Genomic DNA, 17,023 nt, shown 5'->3' on the forward strand with positions numbered 1-17,023 from the left:
GGGGGGCGGGAGACGGGGGGGCGGGAGACGGGGGGGCGGGGAGACGGGGGGGGGGAGGGGGGAGACGGGGGGGGAGGGAGACGGGGGGGGAGGGAGACGGGGGGGGAGGGAGACGGGGGGGGAGGGAGACGGGGGGGGAGGGAGACGGGGGGGGGAGGGAGACGGGGGGTGAGGGAGGGAGGGAGACGGGGGGGGAGGGAGACGGGGGGGGGGAGGGAGACGGGGGGGGAGGGAGACGGGGGGGAGAGGGAGACGGGGGGGAGAGGGAGACGGGGGGGAGAGGGAGACGGGGGGGAGAGGGAGACGGGGGGGTGAGGGAGACGGGGGGTGAGGGAGACGGGGGGTGAGGGAGGGAGACGGGGGGGTGAGGGAGGGAGACGGGGGGGGGAGGGAGACGGGGGGGGGAGGGAGACGGGGGGGGAGGGAGACGGGGGGGGGAGGGAGACGGGGGGGGAGGGAGACGGGGGGGGAGGGAGACGGGGGGGGAGGGAGACGGGGGGTGAGGGAGGGAGGGAGACGGGGGGGGAGGGAGACGGGGGGAGAGGGAGACGGGGGGGGGGGAGGGAGACGGGGGGGGAGGGAGACGGGGGGGAGAGGGAGACGGGGGGGAGAGGGAGACGGGGGGGGAGAGGGAGACGGGGGGGGCGGGAGACGGGGGGGGCGGGAGACGGGGGGGCGGGAGACGGGGGGGCGGGAGACGGGGGGGCGGGAGACGGGGGGGCGGGAGACGGGGGGGGAGGGAGACGGGGGGGGGAGGGAGACGGGGGGGGAGGGAGACGGGGGGAGGGAGACGGGGGGGGAGGGAGACGGGGGGTGAGGAGGGAGGCGGGGGGGGAGGGAGACGGGGGTGACGGAGGGAGGAGACGGGGGGGGAGGGAGACGGGGGGGAGGGAGACGGGGGGAGGGAGGGAGGGAGACGGGGGGGGAGGGAGACGGGGGGGAGGGAGACGGGGGGTGAGGGAGGGAGGGAGACGGGGGGGGAGGGAGACGGGGGGGGAGGGAGACGGGGGGGAGAGGGAGAAGGGGGGAGAGGGAGACGGGGGGGAGAGGGAGACGGGGGGGTGAGGGAGACGGGGGGGTGAGGGAGACGGGGGGGGTGAGGGAGACGGGGGGGTGAGGGAGACGGGGGGGTGAGGGAGGGAGACGGGGGGGTGAGGGAGGGAGACGGGGGGGAGGGAGACGGGGGGGGAGGGAGACGGGGGGGGAGGGAGACGGGGGGGGAGGGAGACGGGGGGGGAGGGAGACGGGGGGGGAGGGAGACGGGGGGGGAGGGAGACGGGGGGTGAGGGAGGGAGGGAGACGGGGGGGAGGGAGACGGGGGGGAGAGGGAGACGGGGGGGAGAGGGAGACGGGGGGGAGAGGGAGACGGGGGTGAGGGAGGGAGGGAGACGGGGGGGGAGGGAGACGGGGGGGAGAGGGAGACGGGGGGGAGAGGGAGACGGGGGGAGAGGGAGACGGGGGGGGCGGGAGACGGGGGGGGGCGGGAGACGGGGGGGGCGGGAGACGGGGGGGCGGGAGACGGGGGGGCGGGAGACGGGGGGGCGGGAGACGGGGGGGGAGGGAGACGGGGGGGGAGGGAGACGGGGGGGAGAGGGAGACGGGGGGGAGAGGGAGACGGGGGGGAGAGGGAGACGGGGGGGAGAGGGAGACGGGGGGGCGGGAGACGGGGGGGGCGGGGAGACGGGGGGGGCGGGAGACGGGGGGGGGCGGGAGACGGGGGGGGCGGGAGACGGGGGGGGCGGGAGACGGGGGGGCGGGAGACGGGGGGGGCGGGAGACGGGGGGGGGAGGGAGACGGGGGGGGAGGGAGACGGGGGGGGAGGGAGACGGGGGGGGAGGGAGACGGGGGGGGAGGGAGACGGGGGGGGAGGGAGACGGGGGGGGGAGGGAGACGGGGGGGGGGAGGGAGACGGGGGGTGAGGGAGGGAGGCGGGGGGGGAGGGAGACGGGGGGTGAGGGAGGGAGGGAGACGGGGGGGAGGGAGACGGGGGGGGAGGGAGACGGGGGGTGAGGGAGGGAGGGAGACGGGGGGGGAGGGAGACGGGGGGGAGAGGGAGACGGGGGGGAGAGGGAGACGGGGGGGAGAGGGAGACGGGGGGGGGCGGGAGACGGGGGGGGGAGGGAGACGGGGGGGGGAGGGAGACGGGGGGTGAGGGAGGGAGGGAGACGGGGGGTGAGGGAGACGGGGGGAGAGGGAGACGGGGGGGCGGGAGACGGGGGGGCGGGAGACGGGGGGGGGCGGGAGACGGGGCGGGGCGGGAGACGGGGGGGCGGGAGACGGGGGGGCGGGAGACGGGGGGGCGGGAGACGGGGGGGGAGGGAGACGGGGGGGGGAGGGAGACGGGGGGGGGAGGGAGACGGGGGGGGAGGGAGACGGGGGGTGAGGAGGGAGGAGGAGACGGGGGGGGGAGGGAGACGGGGGGGGGAGGGAGACGGGGGGGAGGGAGACGGGGGGGGAGAGGGAGACGGGGGGAGAGGGAGACGGGGGGGAGAGGGAGACGGGGGGGAGAGGGAGACGGGGGGCGGGAGACGGGGGGGGCGGGAGACGGGGGGGGCGGGAGACGGGGGGGGGCGGGAGACGGGGGGGGGCGGGAGACGGGGGGGCGGGAGACGGGGGGGCGGGAGACGGGGGGGGGAGGGAGACGGGGGGGGGAGGGAGACGGGGGGGGAGGGAGACGGGGGGGGAGGGAGACGGGGGGGGAGGGAGACGGGGGGGGAGGGAGACGGGGGGGGAGGGAGACGGGGGGTGAGGGAGGGAGGCGGGGGGGGAGGGAGACGGGGGGTGAGGGAGGGAGGGAGACGGGGGGGGAGGGAGACGGGGGGGGGAGGGAGACGGGGGGGGAGGGAGACGGGGGGGGAGGGAGACGGGGGGTGAGGGAGGGAGGGAGACGGGGGGGGGAGGGAGACGGGGGGGGGAGGGAGACGGGGGGGGAGGGAGACGGGGGGGAGAGGGAGACGGGGGGGGAGAGGGAGACGGGGGGGGGGCGGGAGACGGGGGGGGGCGGGAGACGGGGGGGGCGGGAGACGGGGGGGCGGGAGACGGGGGGGCGGGAGACGGGGGGGAGGGAGACGGGGGGGGAGGGAGACGGGGGGGAGGGAGACGGGGGGGAGGGAGACGGGGGGGGGAGGGAGACGGGGGGGGAGGGAGACGGGGGGGGGAGGGAGACGGGGGGGGAGGGAGACGGGGGGGGAGGGAGACGGGGCGGAGCAAGGGAGGGAGACGGGGGGGGAGGGAGACGGGGGGGGAGGGAGACGGGGGGGGGAGGGAGACGGGGGGGGAGGGAGACGGGGGGGGAGGGAGACGGGGGGGGAGGGAGACGGGGTGGAGCAAGGGAGGGAGACGGGGCGGGTGAGGGAGGGAGACGGGGGGGTGGTGGTGAGGGAGGGAGGGAGGGAGGGAGGGAGAGAGAGAGAGTGAGATGCCATTATTTGCAATTGGAGCCCGGTGTCTGGGTGAGTTAGTACTCCTGGAGGGTACACTCCAGCTGTGCAGAAACCATCACCACGTGCTGACCAAGCCCAAAGCCCAGCCTGGGTCTTCAGGGGTGTCAGCATTTGACTCGCTGCCCAATGAGCGGGTGCTAATGTATGCCACAGAGTCAGAGGCTCAGTATATTCCAGATCCACATCATGGATTGCAGCTCAGTCCTACTCTCCCAGTGCAATGGGAGACAGGGAGTCAATCACTCTGACCCCACCCCCACTTGTCGGGCACATACACAAACATACACACAAAACCCCCAAAACAAAGAAACCTACAGCACAGGAACAGGCCCTTTGGCCCTCCAAGCCTGCGCCGATCAAGGTCCTCTGTCTAACCTGTCATCTATTTTCTAACAGTCTGTGTCCATTTGCTCCCTGCCCATCCACGTACCTGTCCAAATATATCTTAAAAGACGCTAACGTGTTTGCGTCTACCACCTCCGCTGGCAACGCGTTCCAGGCGCCCACCACCCTCTGTGTAAAGAACTTTCCACGCATATCTCCCTTAAACTTTCCTCCTCTCACTTTGAACTCATGACCCCTAGTAATTGAGTTCCCCACTCTGGGAAAAAGCTTCTTGCTATCCACCCTGTCTATACCCCTCATGATTTTGTAGACCTCAATCAGGTCCCCCTCAATCTCCATCTTTCCAATGAAAATAATCCTAATCTATTCAACCTCTCTTCATAGTTAGCACCCTCCATACCAGGCAACATCCTGGTGAACCTCCTCTGCACCCTCTCCAAAGCATCCACATCCTTTTGGTAATGTGGCAACCAGAACTGTACACAGTACTCCAAACGTGGCCGGACCAAAGTCCTATACAACTGCAACATGACCTGCCAACTCTTGTACTCAATACCCCGCCCAATGAAGGAAAGCATGCCATATGCCTTCTTGACCACCCTATTGACCTGCGTTGTCACCTTCAGGGAACAATGGACCTGAACACCCAGATCTCTGTTCATCAATTTTCCCTAGAACTTTTCCATTTACTGTTTGTTCGCCCTTGAATTTGATCTTCCAAAATGCATCACCTCGCATTTGCCCGGATTGAACTCCATCTGCCATTTATCTGTCCAACTCTCCAGTCTATCTATATTCTGCTGTAATCTCCGACAGTCCCCTTCACTATCTGCTACTCCACCAATCTTAGTGTCATCTGCAAACTTGCTGATCAGACCATCTACACCTTTCTCCAGATCAGTTACATATATCACAAACAACAGTGGGCCCAGCACAGATCCCTGTGGAACACCACTGGTTACAGGTCTCCAATTTGAGAAACTCCCTTCTACTCCTACCCTCTGTCTCCTGTTGCCTAGCCGGTTTTTTATCCATCTAGCTAGCACACCCTGGACCCCATGTGACTTCACTTTCTCCATCAGCCTGCCATGGGGAACCTTATCAAACGCCTTACTGAAGTCCATGTATATGACATCTACAGCCTTTCCCTCATCAATCAACTTTGTCATGACCTCAAAGAATTCTATTAAGTTAGTAAGACATGACCTTCCCTGTACAAAACCATGATGCCTATCACTGATAAGCCCATTTTCTTCCAAATGGGAATAGATCCTATCCCTCAGTATCTTCTCCAGTAGCTTCCCTACTGCTGACGTCAGACTCACCGGTCAATAATTACCTGGATTATTCTTGCTGCCCTTTTTAAACAAGGGGACAACATTAGCAAGTCTCCAGTCCTCTGGGACCTCACCCGTGTCTAAGGACACTGCAAAGATATCTGTTAGGACCCCGGCTATTTCCTCTCTCGCTCACCCTGCTCCTCTGCCCCTCCCCCTCATCCTCCGCCCCCCCCACCACACCCCCCAAACACCTCATCCTCCGCCCCTCCACCACACCCCCCCCAAACACCTCATCCTCCGCCCCTCCACCACACCCCCCGCAAACACCTCATCCTCCACCCCTCCACCACACCCCCCCCCCAAACACCTCATCCTCCACCCCTCCCCCAGAACCCCAAACACCTCATCCTCCGTCCCTCCCACACCCCGATCACCTCATCTTCCGCCCTTCCCCTAACCCCCTAAACTCCCTATCCTCCGCCCCTCCCCAGGCCCCTAAACACCTCATCCTCTCCCCCCCACCAAACAACCCTAAGCACATCACCCAGTTCAGGCAGGCAGGTGGGAAGGGGTGAGTGTGAACAATTGGTGGGAGAATTGGAGACACAGACAAAACAAGTATTCGGGGCATAGTTTTACAGTGAGGATAATGTTTAAGAGAGATGTGTGAGGCAAGATTTTCTTTAAAACAGAGGGTGGTAGTTACCTGGAATGATCTGCTAGGTTAGGTAGTCGGAGCTGATACAATAGCAACATTTAAGAGATGTTTAGACAGACTCATTAAATGGCAGAGAATTGAAGAATATGGACTATGTGCAGGCAGATGGGATTGGTTTAGATCTAACATCATGGTCAGCACTGATATGGTGGGCCGAAGGGCCTGTTCTTGTGCTGCATGGTTTGTTGTTCTATATGTTTTTAGAAAATTTGCATTTATACATCACCGTCTCACCCAGCCTTCCCATTGAGAACAATTACTACCTCAGGACTGCCTCCCAACTCAGCCAAACTTTAAATCCAGCACCATCTTCACTATAACCACCGAGTGGATCATTTTCGACAGCATTAAATTACCCTAAAGAAGGTGGCTACCAGCCAAGTTCTGCTCCCCACACCAAAGGGAAGTTTGAACGCAAACACTTCTGTACAAAAAAACTAATGACAGTGATACAAATGCTGACATGAACACAGCAACAAGGAGCTTGGTCAGCGCATGATGGGAAGGCAGGTTTACTTGGGAAGGTGTGGATCGTGGAGTCAGCGTCATTATGCATCTTAGAGATCGTTCAGACTGGGTTGAAAAGTTCCGAGGATGTAAAGGGAATTGAGAGGGGAGGATAAAATGCACAATGACTCACGGTAAATTGACTAACATCTCCGGACCCATGAGGAGGATATTGCTCCAGGATATTCCCGGCCTGAGGCCTAGCTCCTTGACAATGCATTTTCGCTGGAAAGATAAAACATAAAAATAAAGATAAGCTGTTTAGTTAGAAAGGGGACACAACAAGCAAAGGAGAATTGCTGGAGGGAGACAGGGAGCAAGTAACTTGGGCCTGCATCAAATTGCTGGGCTGCCCCTTTACGAGCCTCTCCTGATGAGGACAGTCACTGACTTCTTCCCCCCCCAGTGCTCTGCCTAGAGCCCCAAAGATTGTGGAAATTCTCCCTTTAAAGCCCTGAGCATATGATCCAGTGCAGGACAGAGGGAGTGCTGCACTGTCAGAGGTGAGGCTTGAAACCAGTGCCCAGTCTGACCATTCAGTCCACTCAGCTTCTCTTCTTCCACAGCCCAGCAATCAAGTAATGATCTAATTTCACTCAAACTAATTATTCAATCAGTTTCCATCAATCCTTCAAGCCGCACATTCCAGATCAGAGGAACTCATTGCTTTAGCAACTTAGCACTCTGCTGTTTTATTTCTGACAATCATCTGAAATCTGTGCGTCCTTCTGGTTACTGGAAGCAATTTGCCCTTATCAAGTCCATTAAAACCCCTGTATAATTTGATTTATGAATGAATGCTTTTCAACACCTAAAAACCTCCTGCTCCAAGGAGAACAGCCCCAGTGTCTGCACTCTGTTAGGATCTGGAACACTGCATTCTAGTCTCCATGGTTATGGAAGGACGTATTTGCACTGGAGGAAGTGCAGCTAGACTGGTCTCTGGGAGAAATGCTCAGTACATTGGGCTGATATTGTCTGGAATTTAGAAGAACAAGAGAGAATCTCACTGAACCATAAAATATTCTGAAAGATTTCCAGAGGGTAGATGCTGAGAGATCTGTTCCATTGGTCCGGGAATCGAAAACATAGGGACACAGCCTCTGGGGAAGAAGCAAATCATTTAGGACTGAGATGAGGAGAAACTTTTCACTCAAGAGTTGTGAATCTTTGGCATTGCCTACTCCAGACGGCCATGGATGCTCCATCGGTGAAGGTATTTGAGCCTGGGACAGAGTGTGTTTTGGTTTCTGGGGGAATTGAGGGAGATGGGGAATGGGTGGGAAAGTGGGGTGAAACTTAGGAGTAGCCGGTCATACTGAATTGATGGAGCAGCTCGATGGATCAAATGATCTACTCCTGCTCCCTTTATTTTGACTTTGTGATTGAACAGCATGGAGCCCTTTGCAATCTTGCAGGTCCCCAGGAGACCCAAACAGAACAAACCAGCCACAGAGTAAACACACAACTGTCTTCACTTTAATGACCTGGGTTTAACTAGAAATGTCTCAAAGGCAAAAGTTGAGGTACCCATGGGTGGTCTAATTACTCACTGAACCAATAGGGAGAGTCGATTGTCTGTATATCAGGATAATAAAATGACTGGATACTATCAGAACACAGTGAAGTGGTGGTTTTAATCGCACCAGAGATTGTCTGATTCCACCAGGCAGCTCGCTGAGAAAACGGACCAACTCCAGAAACTCTGAATTTGCCATTTGCTCTCTGAGAATTGCACAGTCTGCACCCCCGGCCACGTTTCCCAAAGATCTGAGAGTAAGAGAAAGCAGCATTAAATTAGAGTCTTTTGTCCTGTTCATCAACCTCCCAGCAACACTGCGCAGAGATGGAGGGAGCTTTTCTCCCTTTTGTCCCAAACACAAGTGGATCACTCAGGAGCGGTCTCACCTTGAATTGAGAGTTCGTGTCTGACTCTGGAAAGCCATCCTAATGTGACTGAGGGTGTGCTGCACTGTCAGAGGTGCTGCTGTTTGCATGTGACATTGTAACTCAGCTCCATTAGAGTAAAATACACCTTCTCTGAATCCACAACCCTGATTAATGAGGGACAGGGCAAGGCCACAGGAACTGGCCAGTCATAATGTAAAATCTTCTTGCAACTCACACAGCCAGTTTTACTCACTGAATGGAATACTCGGTTATGTTTGAAGCTGCTTGAATCTGCTTGAAAATAAACTGGGCCTGGAATAAAGGAAAACATTACAGACATTTATTCTGAACAGCAACATCCACTAACCACATTACAGGCACTGGGCATCCATCTGAAATCCAATGAATAACCCAGGGCAGGTTAACAAAAAAAAAACCCAATCGAACACAACTCATATTCCGCTTGGGAACCCTGCAGCCAAATGGTATCAATGTGGACTTCACCAGCTTCAAAATCTCCCCTTTCCCCCACTGCATCCCAAAACCAGCCCAGATCGTCCCCTCCCCCCACTGCACCACACAACCAGCCCAGCTCTTCCCCTCCACCCACTGTATCCCAAAACCAGTCCAACCTGTCTCTGCCTCCCTAACCTGTTCTTCCTCTCACCCATCCCTTCCTCCCATCCCAAGCCGCACCTCCATTTCCTACCTACTAACCTCATCCCACCTCCTTGACCTGTCCGTCTTCCCTGGACTGACCTATCCCCTCCCTACCTCCCCACCTATACTCTCTCCACCTATCTTCTTTTCTCTCCATCTTCGGTCCGCCTCCCCCTCTCTCCCTATTTATTCCAGAACCCTCACCCCATCCCTGTCTCTGAAGAAGGGTCTAGGCCCGAAACGTCAGCTTTTGCGCTCCTGAGATGCTGCTTGGCCTGCTGTGTTCATCCAGCCTCACACTTTATTATCTTGGATTCTCCAGCATCTGCAGTTCCCATTATCACTGATCCAATCTTACTGACCTGCTGCGGTGACCACGCCCAGTTCCTAAAGAGGCTGCGGTTTCTCAGGTAAGATTCAGAATCGAACACCAGGTCTTTCAATGGGACAAACGGAACCAGGCAGCCAAACTGGGCCAGCTGGATCCCATCAAGCCTGTTCACAGTCTAGAAAAAGGCACCAACATTTTTGTTAAAGCAGCAAGTGGGCTCATTGCTGCAGTTAATACAGTCAGTAAACCTATTTACCTGCAGCATTTATCTCTCCTTCCCTCTCCCTCTTTCCCTGTAGCTCTCTCACCATCTACTAAGCTATGGTTTCCCATGCTGGGAAGACAGAGAGTGGAGTGAGAGAGAGGATCAGGGCAGGTAGAAAGTGACAGACAGAGAGAGAGAGAGAGAGAGAGAAAGCAAATGGAGGCAGGCCTATCCCAACATTCACAAGGGCAGAGAAAGTCCTGTATTAAATTTATAGGATATAGTACCTTATTCACATCCTGTAACTAACTATACCAGTGAGGGTTTGCATGATGTGAAACTTAGTTCAATTAGTATTTGCTACTATTCATTTTGAAATATGTTCTCACTGCTGGGAGGATAAACATGATTATAAATATATATTTATAATTAAAAGCACAAGACATTAGGATCAGTAACTGAGAAAGTATATACAAAACAAAAAGGGTTAACTTAGAAGAGACAACTTTTGGGAGTTCCTGACATTTTCAAGTCACATGTTTCAAATAAAGACCCTAACCGTAGAATTGTATAAAATTAAAACTTTTGGTAACATTAATTTACAGTTGCAGAGCAGTTTGGATTATTTCAATCTTATCTGAAGCTTGGGTCTTTACTTCGGAAGGAAGGCCCGCTTAGCCCAATGAAATTAAGCACTTACTGTCACTTTAATAAAACTACTATAGCGATTGAGATTCCTGTTGGATCACATGGATCAGTTAGAGCGGCAGTTATAGACAATGAGGAATTTTCAGAAGCGGGGGATGTGATGGATGGCAGCTGTAGGAAAGGACAAAAACCGAAGACACAGTCAGGTAGATGGTTCGCTGCCAGGAAAAGTTGGGGGGGAAGGCAGGTAGTGCAGGGGTCTCCTGTGGTTATCCCCATCACAAACAGGTACAGTATGCTGCTCTGGAAAATGTAGGTGGTGATGAACTCTCAGGGGAATGTAGCACCGACAGCCAGGATTCTGGTTCTAATATAATGAGGGTTACATCAGGTTCCAAGTGATTGATTGTGATAGGGGACTCTCAGTCAGAGGCACAGACAGACTTTTCTGCAGCCAACAGCAAGATGTCAGAATGGTGTGTTACCTCCCAGGTGCCAGGATCAAGGATATCTTGGAGAGAGTGCAGAATATTCTCAAAGTGGGGAGGGACTAGTAGGAGGTCATTGTACACATTGGAACTAGTGAAAACAGGAAAAAGATGAGATTCCAAGGAAAGAATATAGGAAGTTAGGCAGCAATTTAAAAAGAAGGTCCTTGTGGATTGTAATATCTGAATTATTCCCGATGTGTGGCTGAGGAACTGGTGCAGAGGGAAAGGATTCGTATTTTTGGATCAGTGGAATCTCATTTGGGGCAGAAGTGACCTGTATATGAAGGACAGATTGCACCTGAATTGGGAGGGGACTAATATACTGGTGGGGAGATTTGCTAGAGCTGCTCGCGATCATTTAAACTAGTAAAGGGTTGGGCGGAGGGCGTGGCGGTGGGTGTGCCGGTACATCATGAGGAAAGAGATCAGTCTGAGACGGCTACAGTTGGGAAAAGGAGCCAAACAGTCAGGGCAGGCAGGAACAAAGCAGGACAGATAAATTTAACTGCATTTATTTCATGCAAGAGGCCTAGCAGCTAAGGCAGATGAACTCAGGGCCTGATTGGGAACATGGGACTGGCATATCATAGCGATTAGAGACTTGGCTTAAGGATGGACAGGACTGGCTTAATGTTCCAGGGCATAGATGCTGGAGGAAGGATAGAAAAGGAGACAAGAGAGGGGAGGGAGCATCATTTTTAGTTAGGGATAACATTAAAGCCTTACTTAGGGAAGAATTGCCTGGGAATACATCCAGAGAAGTTATTTGGGTCGCACTGGGAGATAAGAAAAGGATGATCACCTCATTGCGATTGTACTATAGATCCCCCAGTAGTCAGTGGGAAATTGAGAAACAAATTTGTAAGGAGATCTTAGTTATCTGTAAGAAAAATAAGGTGATTATGGTCGGGGATTTTAATGTTCCAAACGTAGACTGGGACTGCCCTCGTGTTAAAGGCTGCAGAGGAATTTGTTAGGTGTGTACAAGAAACTTTTCTGACTCAGTGTGTGGATATACCTACTCGAGAAGATTGAAAACTTGACCTGCTCCTGGGAAATAAGGCAGGGCAAGCGACTGAGGTGTCAGTGGCGGAGCTCTTTGGGGGCAGTGACCACAATTCTATTCAAGCAGTGATAGAAAAGGATAGACTGGATCTAAAAGTTAGAGTTCTAAATTGGAAGAGTGCCAGTTTTGAGGCATTTGGAAAGAACTTTCAAAAGTTGATTGGGGCAGATGTTTGCAGCTAAGGCTGGAAAATGGGAAGTTCTCAAAAATGAGCTAACCAGAGTCCAGGAACAGTACGTTCCTGTTGGGGTGAAGGGCAAGGCTGGTAGCTGTAGGGAACGCTGGATAATTAGGGAAATTGAAGTTTCGGATAAGAAGAAGAAGGAAGCATATGTCAGCTACGGACAACAGGGATCAAGTGAACCCTTAGAAGAGCATAAAGGCAGTAGGAATGTACCGAAGAGGAGAATCAGGAGGGCAAAAGGGGGACATGAGATAGCTTTGGCAAATAGGATTAGGGAGAATCCAAAGGGATTTTAAAAATACATTAAGGACAAAAGGATAACTAGGGAGAGAATACGGCCGCTTAAACGATCAGGAGAGGGGGGAGATACTACATGAGAATTTTGCATCAGTGTTTACTATGGAGAAGGATATAGAACATGGGGAACTAGATAGCGACATCTTGAAAAATATCCATATTATAGAGAAGGTGGTGTTGGACATTTTAAAATGCAAGGACTGATTACAGATAGTCAACATGGCTTTGTACTTGGGAAGTCATATCTCACCAAATTGATTGAGTTTTTTGAAGAAGTAACGCCGAGGATTGATGGGGGCAGAGCGGCGGATGTGACCGATATGGACTTCAGTAAGGCATTCAAAAAAGTTCCTCACGGTGGACTGGTTAGCAAGGTTAGATCAGATGGAACACAGGGAGAATTAGCCATTTGGATGAGGAACTGGTTCAAAGGTAGAAGACAGAGGGTGATGGTGGAGAGTTGCCTTTCAGACTGCAGGCCTGTGAGCGGGGGTGTGCCAAAAGGATCGATGCTGGGTCCACTGCTTTTTGTCATTTATATAAATGATTTGCATGTGAACATAGGAGTTATGGTAAGTAAGTTTGCAAATGACACTAGAATTAGAGGTGTAGCAGACAGTGAAGGCAGCTACCTGAGAGCACAATGGAATCTTCATCAGATGGGCCAGTGGGTCAAGGAGTGGCAGATGGAGTTTAATTTAGATAAATGTGAGGTGCTGCTTTTTAGAAAGGAAAGTCAGTTACACATGTAATAGTAAGGCGTGTTACTGAACAAAGAGACCCCGGAGTGCAGGTTCATAGTTTGGTGAAACTCAGGATAGTGACGGAAGTGTTTGGTGCTTTTGCCTTTATTGGTCACTGCATTGAGTATAGGAGTTGGGAGGTCATGTTGTGGCTGTACAGGACATTGGTTAGGCCACTTTTAGAATGTTGCGTTCAATTCAGGTCTCACTGCTATTGGAAGGATTTTGTGAAACTTAAAGGCTCAGAAAAGATTTCTTTTTTTTAACTTATTCATTTTGTGGGATGTGTGCAGAGACTGGGTGCAAAGATGTTGCTGATGTTGGAGGGTTTAAGCTATAGGGAGAGGCTGAATAGGCTGGAGCTGTTTTCCTTGGAGCATCAAAGGCTGAGGGGTGACTTTACAGAGGGTTATAAAGACATGAGGGCCATGGATAGGGCAAGTAGACAAGGGTTTTCCCTGTGGTAGGGGAGTCCAAAACTAGAGGGGCATAGTTTTAAGCTGAGAGGGGAACGATTTAAAAAGGGACCTCAGGGACAACTTTTTTCACAGAGAGTGGTGCGTGTATGGAATGAGCTGCCAGAGGAAGTGTAGAGACTGGTACGGTTACAACATTTAAAAGGCACCTGGATGGGTACAGGAATAGGAAGGGTTTAGAAGGATGAGCCAAATGCTGGCAAATGGGATTAAGTTTAACTGGGACATCTGGTTGGCATGGACAAGTTGAACTAAAGGGTCACTTTCCGTGCTGTATATCTCTATGACTCTCATGAAATTATTTTTTAAACATCTCTTGATAAAGCAAGGGACACAGGAAGATATAAGCAGGTGGGAACAAGTGCTCTGCACAACACTGTCAGAAACCTTCAAATCTGATCATCCAAATAGAGTACAACCTGCAGGTGATGCTGTGCTGTCAGGACTAATACCCAAGATATCCCAGCTCAAATCCCACCGTGGCAACTCATAAATTCAAATGACAGTTATATTGGGAATGCATGATAGTCTCTATAATAATGATTATGGAATTACTGGACTGTTGCAAACACCCACCTGGTTCGCTAATGCCCTCAATGGAAACAAATTTGTTGTCCTTACCATGTCTGGCCTATAATGTAGCTCCAGACCCACAACAATGCAGTACACTCGGAAATAGCTGAGCATTGCTGCTTGGTGGCATCAAATTGCTTGGGACCAAAGCACTGTGGGTGTCCTTACACTACAAGGACTGTAATGGTTTGAGGCATCAGCTCATCATTGCCTTCTCCAGGGCAATTATGAGATGGGTATTAAGTCCTGGCCCACCCAGCAATGCCCACATCTCCATGAGTGAATAAAAATCAAATCAGTGCTGTGGCTCTGAGGATTGCATGTGCGGTTCTGTTCCTTGTTTATGTCAATGCTTTACTGGAGGCAGTGGCAGAGATGTAATATTTCTGGACTAATAGCCAAGGACCCAATCTAATGTTCCGGGGACAAGGATTTGAATCCCTCCATGACAGATAGCGATATTCAAATTTAATAGAAATCTACAAATAAACAGCTAGCCTCATGGCAACCAAGTAACCACCATCGATTATTGGAAAAACCTCTCTCATTCACTAATGCCCTTTAGGGAGAAAAGCAGCCATCTTTACTTGGTCTGCCCTATATGTGACTCCTGAGCCACAGAATGCGATTGACTCTTAACTGCCCTCTGGGCAATTAGGAATGGCCAATAAATGCTGGCCTAGGACAATCAGTGATCCAGCGTTGTGTGGGAGCAGGGATCGAGTGAAAAACTATTGAAAGTTGAGCAGTAATGCAGTTGCCTGTTGCTGTAAGCCACAATTCTCCTCAGAGAGGCCCCATTAGTAACGGGCCCGAGATCCCCAGGAGAAGCGATGGCCTCATGGTATTATCACTAGGTTGTTAATCCAAAGACCCAGATAATTTTCTCGGGACACAGGTTTGAATCCTGCCACAGTAGGAGTGAATTTGAGTTCAATAAGCAAAAATCTGGAATTAAGATTCAAATGATGTCAATTGTTGGAAAAACCCTTCTGGTTCACTAATGCCCTTTAAGGAAGGAAACTGCGATCCTCACCTGGTCTGGCCTACACGTGACTCCAGATCCACAGCAATGTGGTTGACTCTGGGCAATAAATGCTGCCTAGCCAGCGACACCCTCATCCCAGCAATGCATAAAGAGAAAAAGTGTAAAGTGGTCCAGGCCCATTCATTACCACCCTGCTCCCACACCTTGACCAACAAATAACAATGAAGTGGATTCAGACACTTACCCGGACTGCTTCCAGTACGACAGCTTTCTGAGTTGCACTTAGCTGAGACAGGAATGGGGTGAAGCATGGACATGCATTGGCTACAACTGAAGCTGGAATATTTCTCAGGACCGAGGGACTGAAGCCAGGCAGAAAATGAGCATAGTGGCAAATTATATCCTCAGTCACCTAGGAACATATTTTTGGCACCTATATTATAAATATAAAACTCACATACATTACCCACAGTTGCACATTGGTCATATTTTGTGAGGATCTCTCCATAAAAATTCTTTTACTTTTATTATGGAAATTCCATGTTAACAATATATTTACTACTTTCAGTCCATGGTGACACTTACTGGAACTCCTGGACTTACAGGTCTAATGTACAGAATATCTAAGAACGCCTTTTCCATACAGTTCTTAGTCTGCCTACTTAAACGGATATAACAAAATCAACATATAAACAATTTATTAATCAGACACACTGTCTGACCTTAATTTCATTACCCTGGGAGCATTTGATGGGGGACTGTATAGAGAGAACTTTACTCTGTATCTAACACCGTGCTGTCCCTGTCCTGGGAGTGTTTGATGGGGACAGTGCAGAGGGAGCTCTACTCTGGATATAACCCCGTGCTGTCTCTGTCCTGCAAGTGTTTGATGCAAAATTGAAACATACTTACATTAAGGTCCTGGATAATCTCAGTCACAAGTTGATGAACCTTTAAAAGGTGAGCAAAAGGTATTAATACTTTTGTTATTAATTGATCATTATACTTTTCATTTCTCAGCCGGTATTTAGCTGTTAATCATGTCACAATATCTCGTCTCCCTCTGAAGGTACTGACTGTTAGAGAAGATAATTCCACAGTTGCTTGCAGCTGTTTGGATGACCCCCACAACCCCAGCTTTTGTTTGTGCGAAAGGATGGATTGTAACTGTTGTAACCTCTTTGACCACTAGAGGAGCTCTATATCTGGGCAGACACAGTCACCCAAACAATATCTCACCCTGCACCCCCACCCCACCCACCCACACGCTCCCACATCTCAAAACATGCACACCCTCCCACCCCCACATACACACATGTGCACTCCCACATATACACATACATCCACCACATGGTCCCAGCCACCCACTCTCTCATGCTTCCACTGACACACAGACCCTCCCACCAAGAGACACACTCGCTTAACCCCACCCCAGGGAGTGATCTCCGCACAAGGATCAGGAATGGTTTGTTAGTGGTACCCTCCCCTCAGAATGGAAGAATATGGCTTCAGGTCCCACTCCAGATCCATGACAAGGCAGAGTGACACCCCTGGTGCTGCCTTTCAAATGCAACATGACAACATGATGGCCCTGGGCTGTGCTTATGACTCTTAGGGGAAGGAATAGAACCTGTGAAAATCACATGAACAAGGGCAACATTCTGACCCGCAGTTATGCCTCAACCAACACCAGTAACAAACTGTGGGAGCTTGTATGCACGGACACATTCCTTTCTTTCCTAAAGTACAGCTATGACCAATAATTTGCCATATTTCTTCCTCCCTCCTGTTGACATCTCCCTCTGCTGTACCCACTGCCTATAGCTCCAAGGTACAGGAACCTACCTGGGCACTGGAGAATGGCACAGACCTGATGCTAGAGATGACGACTGCCTGTTGATGAGCTGGCAGCATGCTCAGGAAGTTGACCCCAAGCACGGGCAGGAGGCTGCCAAGTCTCTCCAAATTCCAGTGGGTCAAGGTGCTCATGCTCTGTCTCCGCAGGTGAGTTGCCAAAAGAAATGCAACCTAATCACAGAATATAGACAAACAAGGTGAGAAAGGGCCATCAGTCTAACTCCATGTAGATGTGATACATCGCTGCCTACCTTCAGTGCAGTGAGCACTACACAACTCGCCATTTTTCAGCTTCTTTAAACATATATCTGAGTTGCACTT

The 17,023-nt window shown here is 52.8% G+C and overlaps 1 protein-coding gene across 1 annotated transcript in view; it reads right to left on the reverse strand.

The window, feature by feature from the left end:
* LOC125446756 (stereocilin) overlaps window positions 1–17,023 on the reverse strand; it is a 59,802-nt gene that overhangs the window by 18,719 nt on the left and 24,060 nt on the right. Inside the window, exons 10-16 of the mRNA XM_048520528.2 lie at window positions 16,691–16,873; window positions 15,758–15,796; window positions 15,090–15,257; window positions 9,206–9,349; window positions 8,437–8,495; window positions 7,940–8,063; window positions 6,427–6,518 (exon numbers count right to left, since the gene is read on the reverse strand). Of these exons, the coding sequence (XP_048376485.2) occupies window positions 6,427–6,518; window positions 7,940–8,063; window positions 8,437–8,495; window positions 9,206–9,349; window positions 15,090–15,257; window positions 15,758–15,796; window positions 16,691–16,873 (809 nt within the window). The remainder of the gene's footprint in view (window positions 1–6,426; window positions 6,519–7,939; window positions 8,064–8,436; window positions 8,496–9,205; window positions 9,350–15,089; window positions 15,258–15,757; window positions 15,797–16,690; window positions 16,874–17,023) is intronic.

This window comes from Stegostoma tigrinum, chromosome 36 (genome assembly GCF_030684315.1).
Source record: "Stegostoma tigrinum isolate sSteTig4 chromosome 36, sSteTig4.hap1, whole genome shotgun sequence".
Classification (NCBI taxonomy): Eukaryota; Metazoa; Chordata; class Chondrichthyes; order Orectolobiformes; family Stegostomatidae; genus Stegostoma; species Stegostoma tigrinum.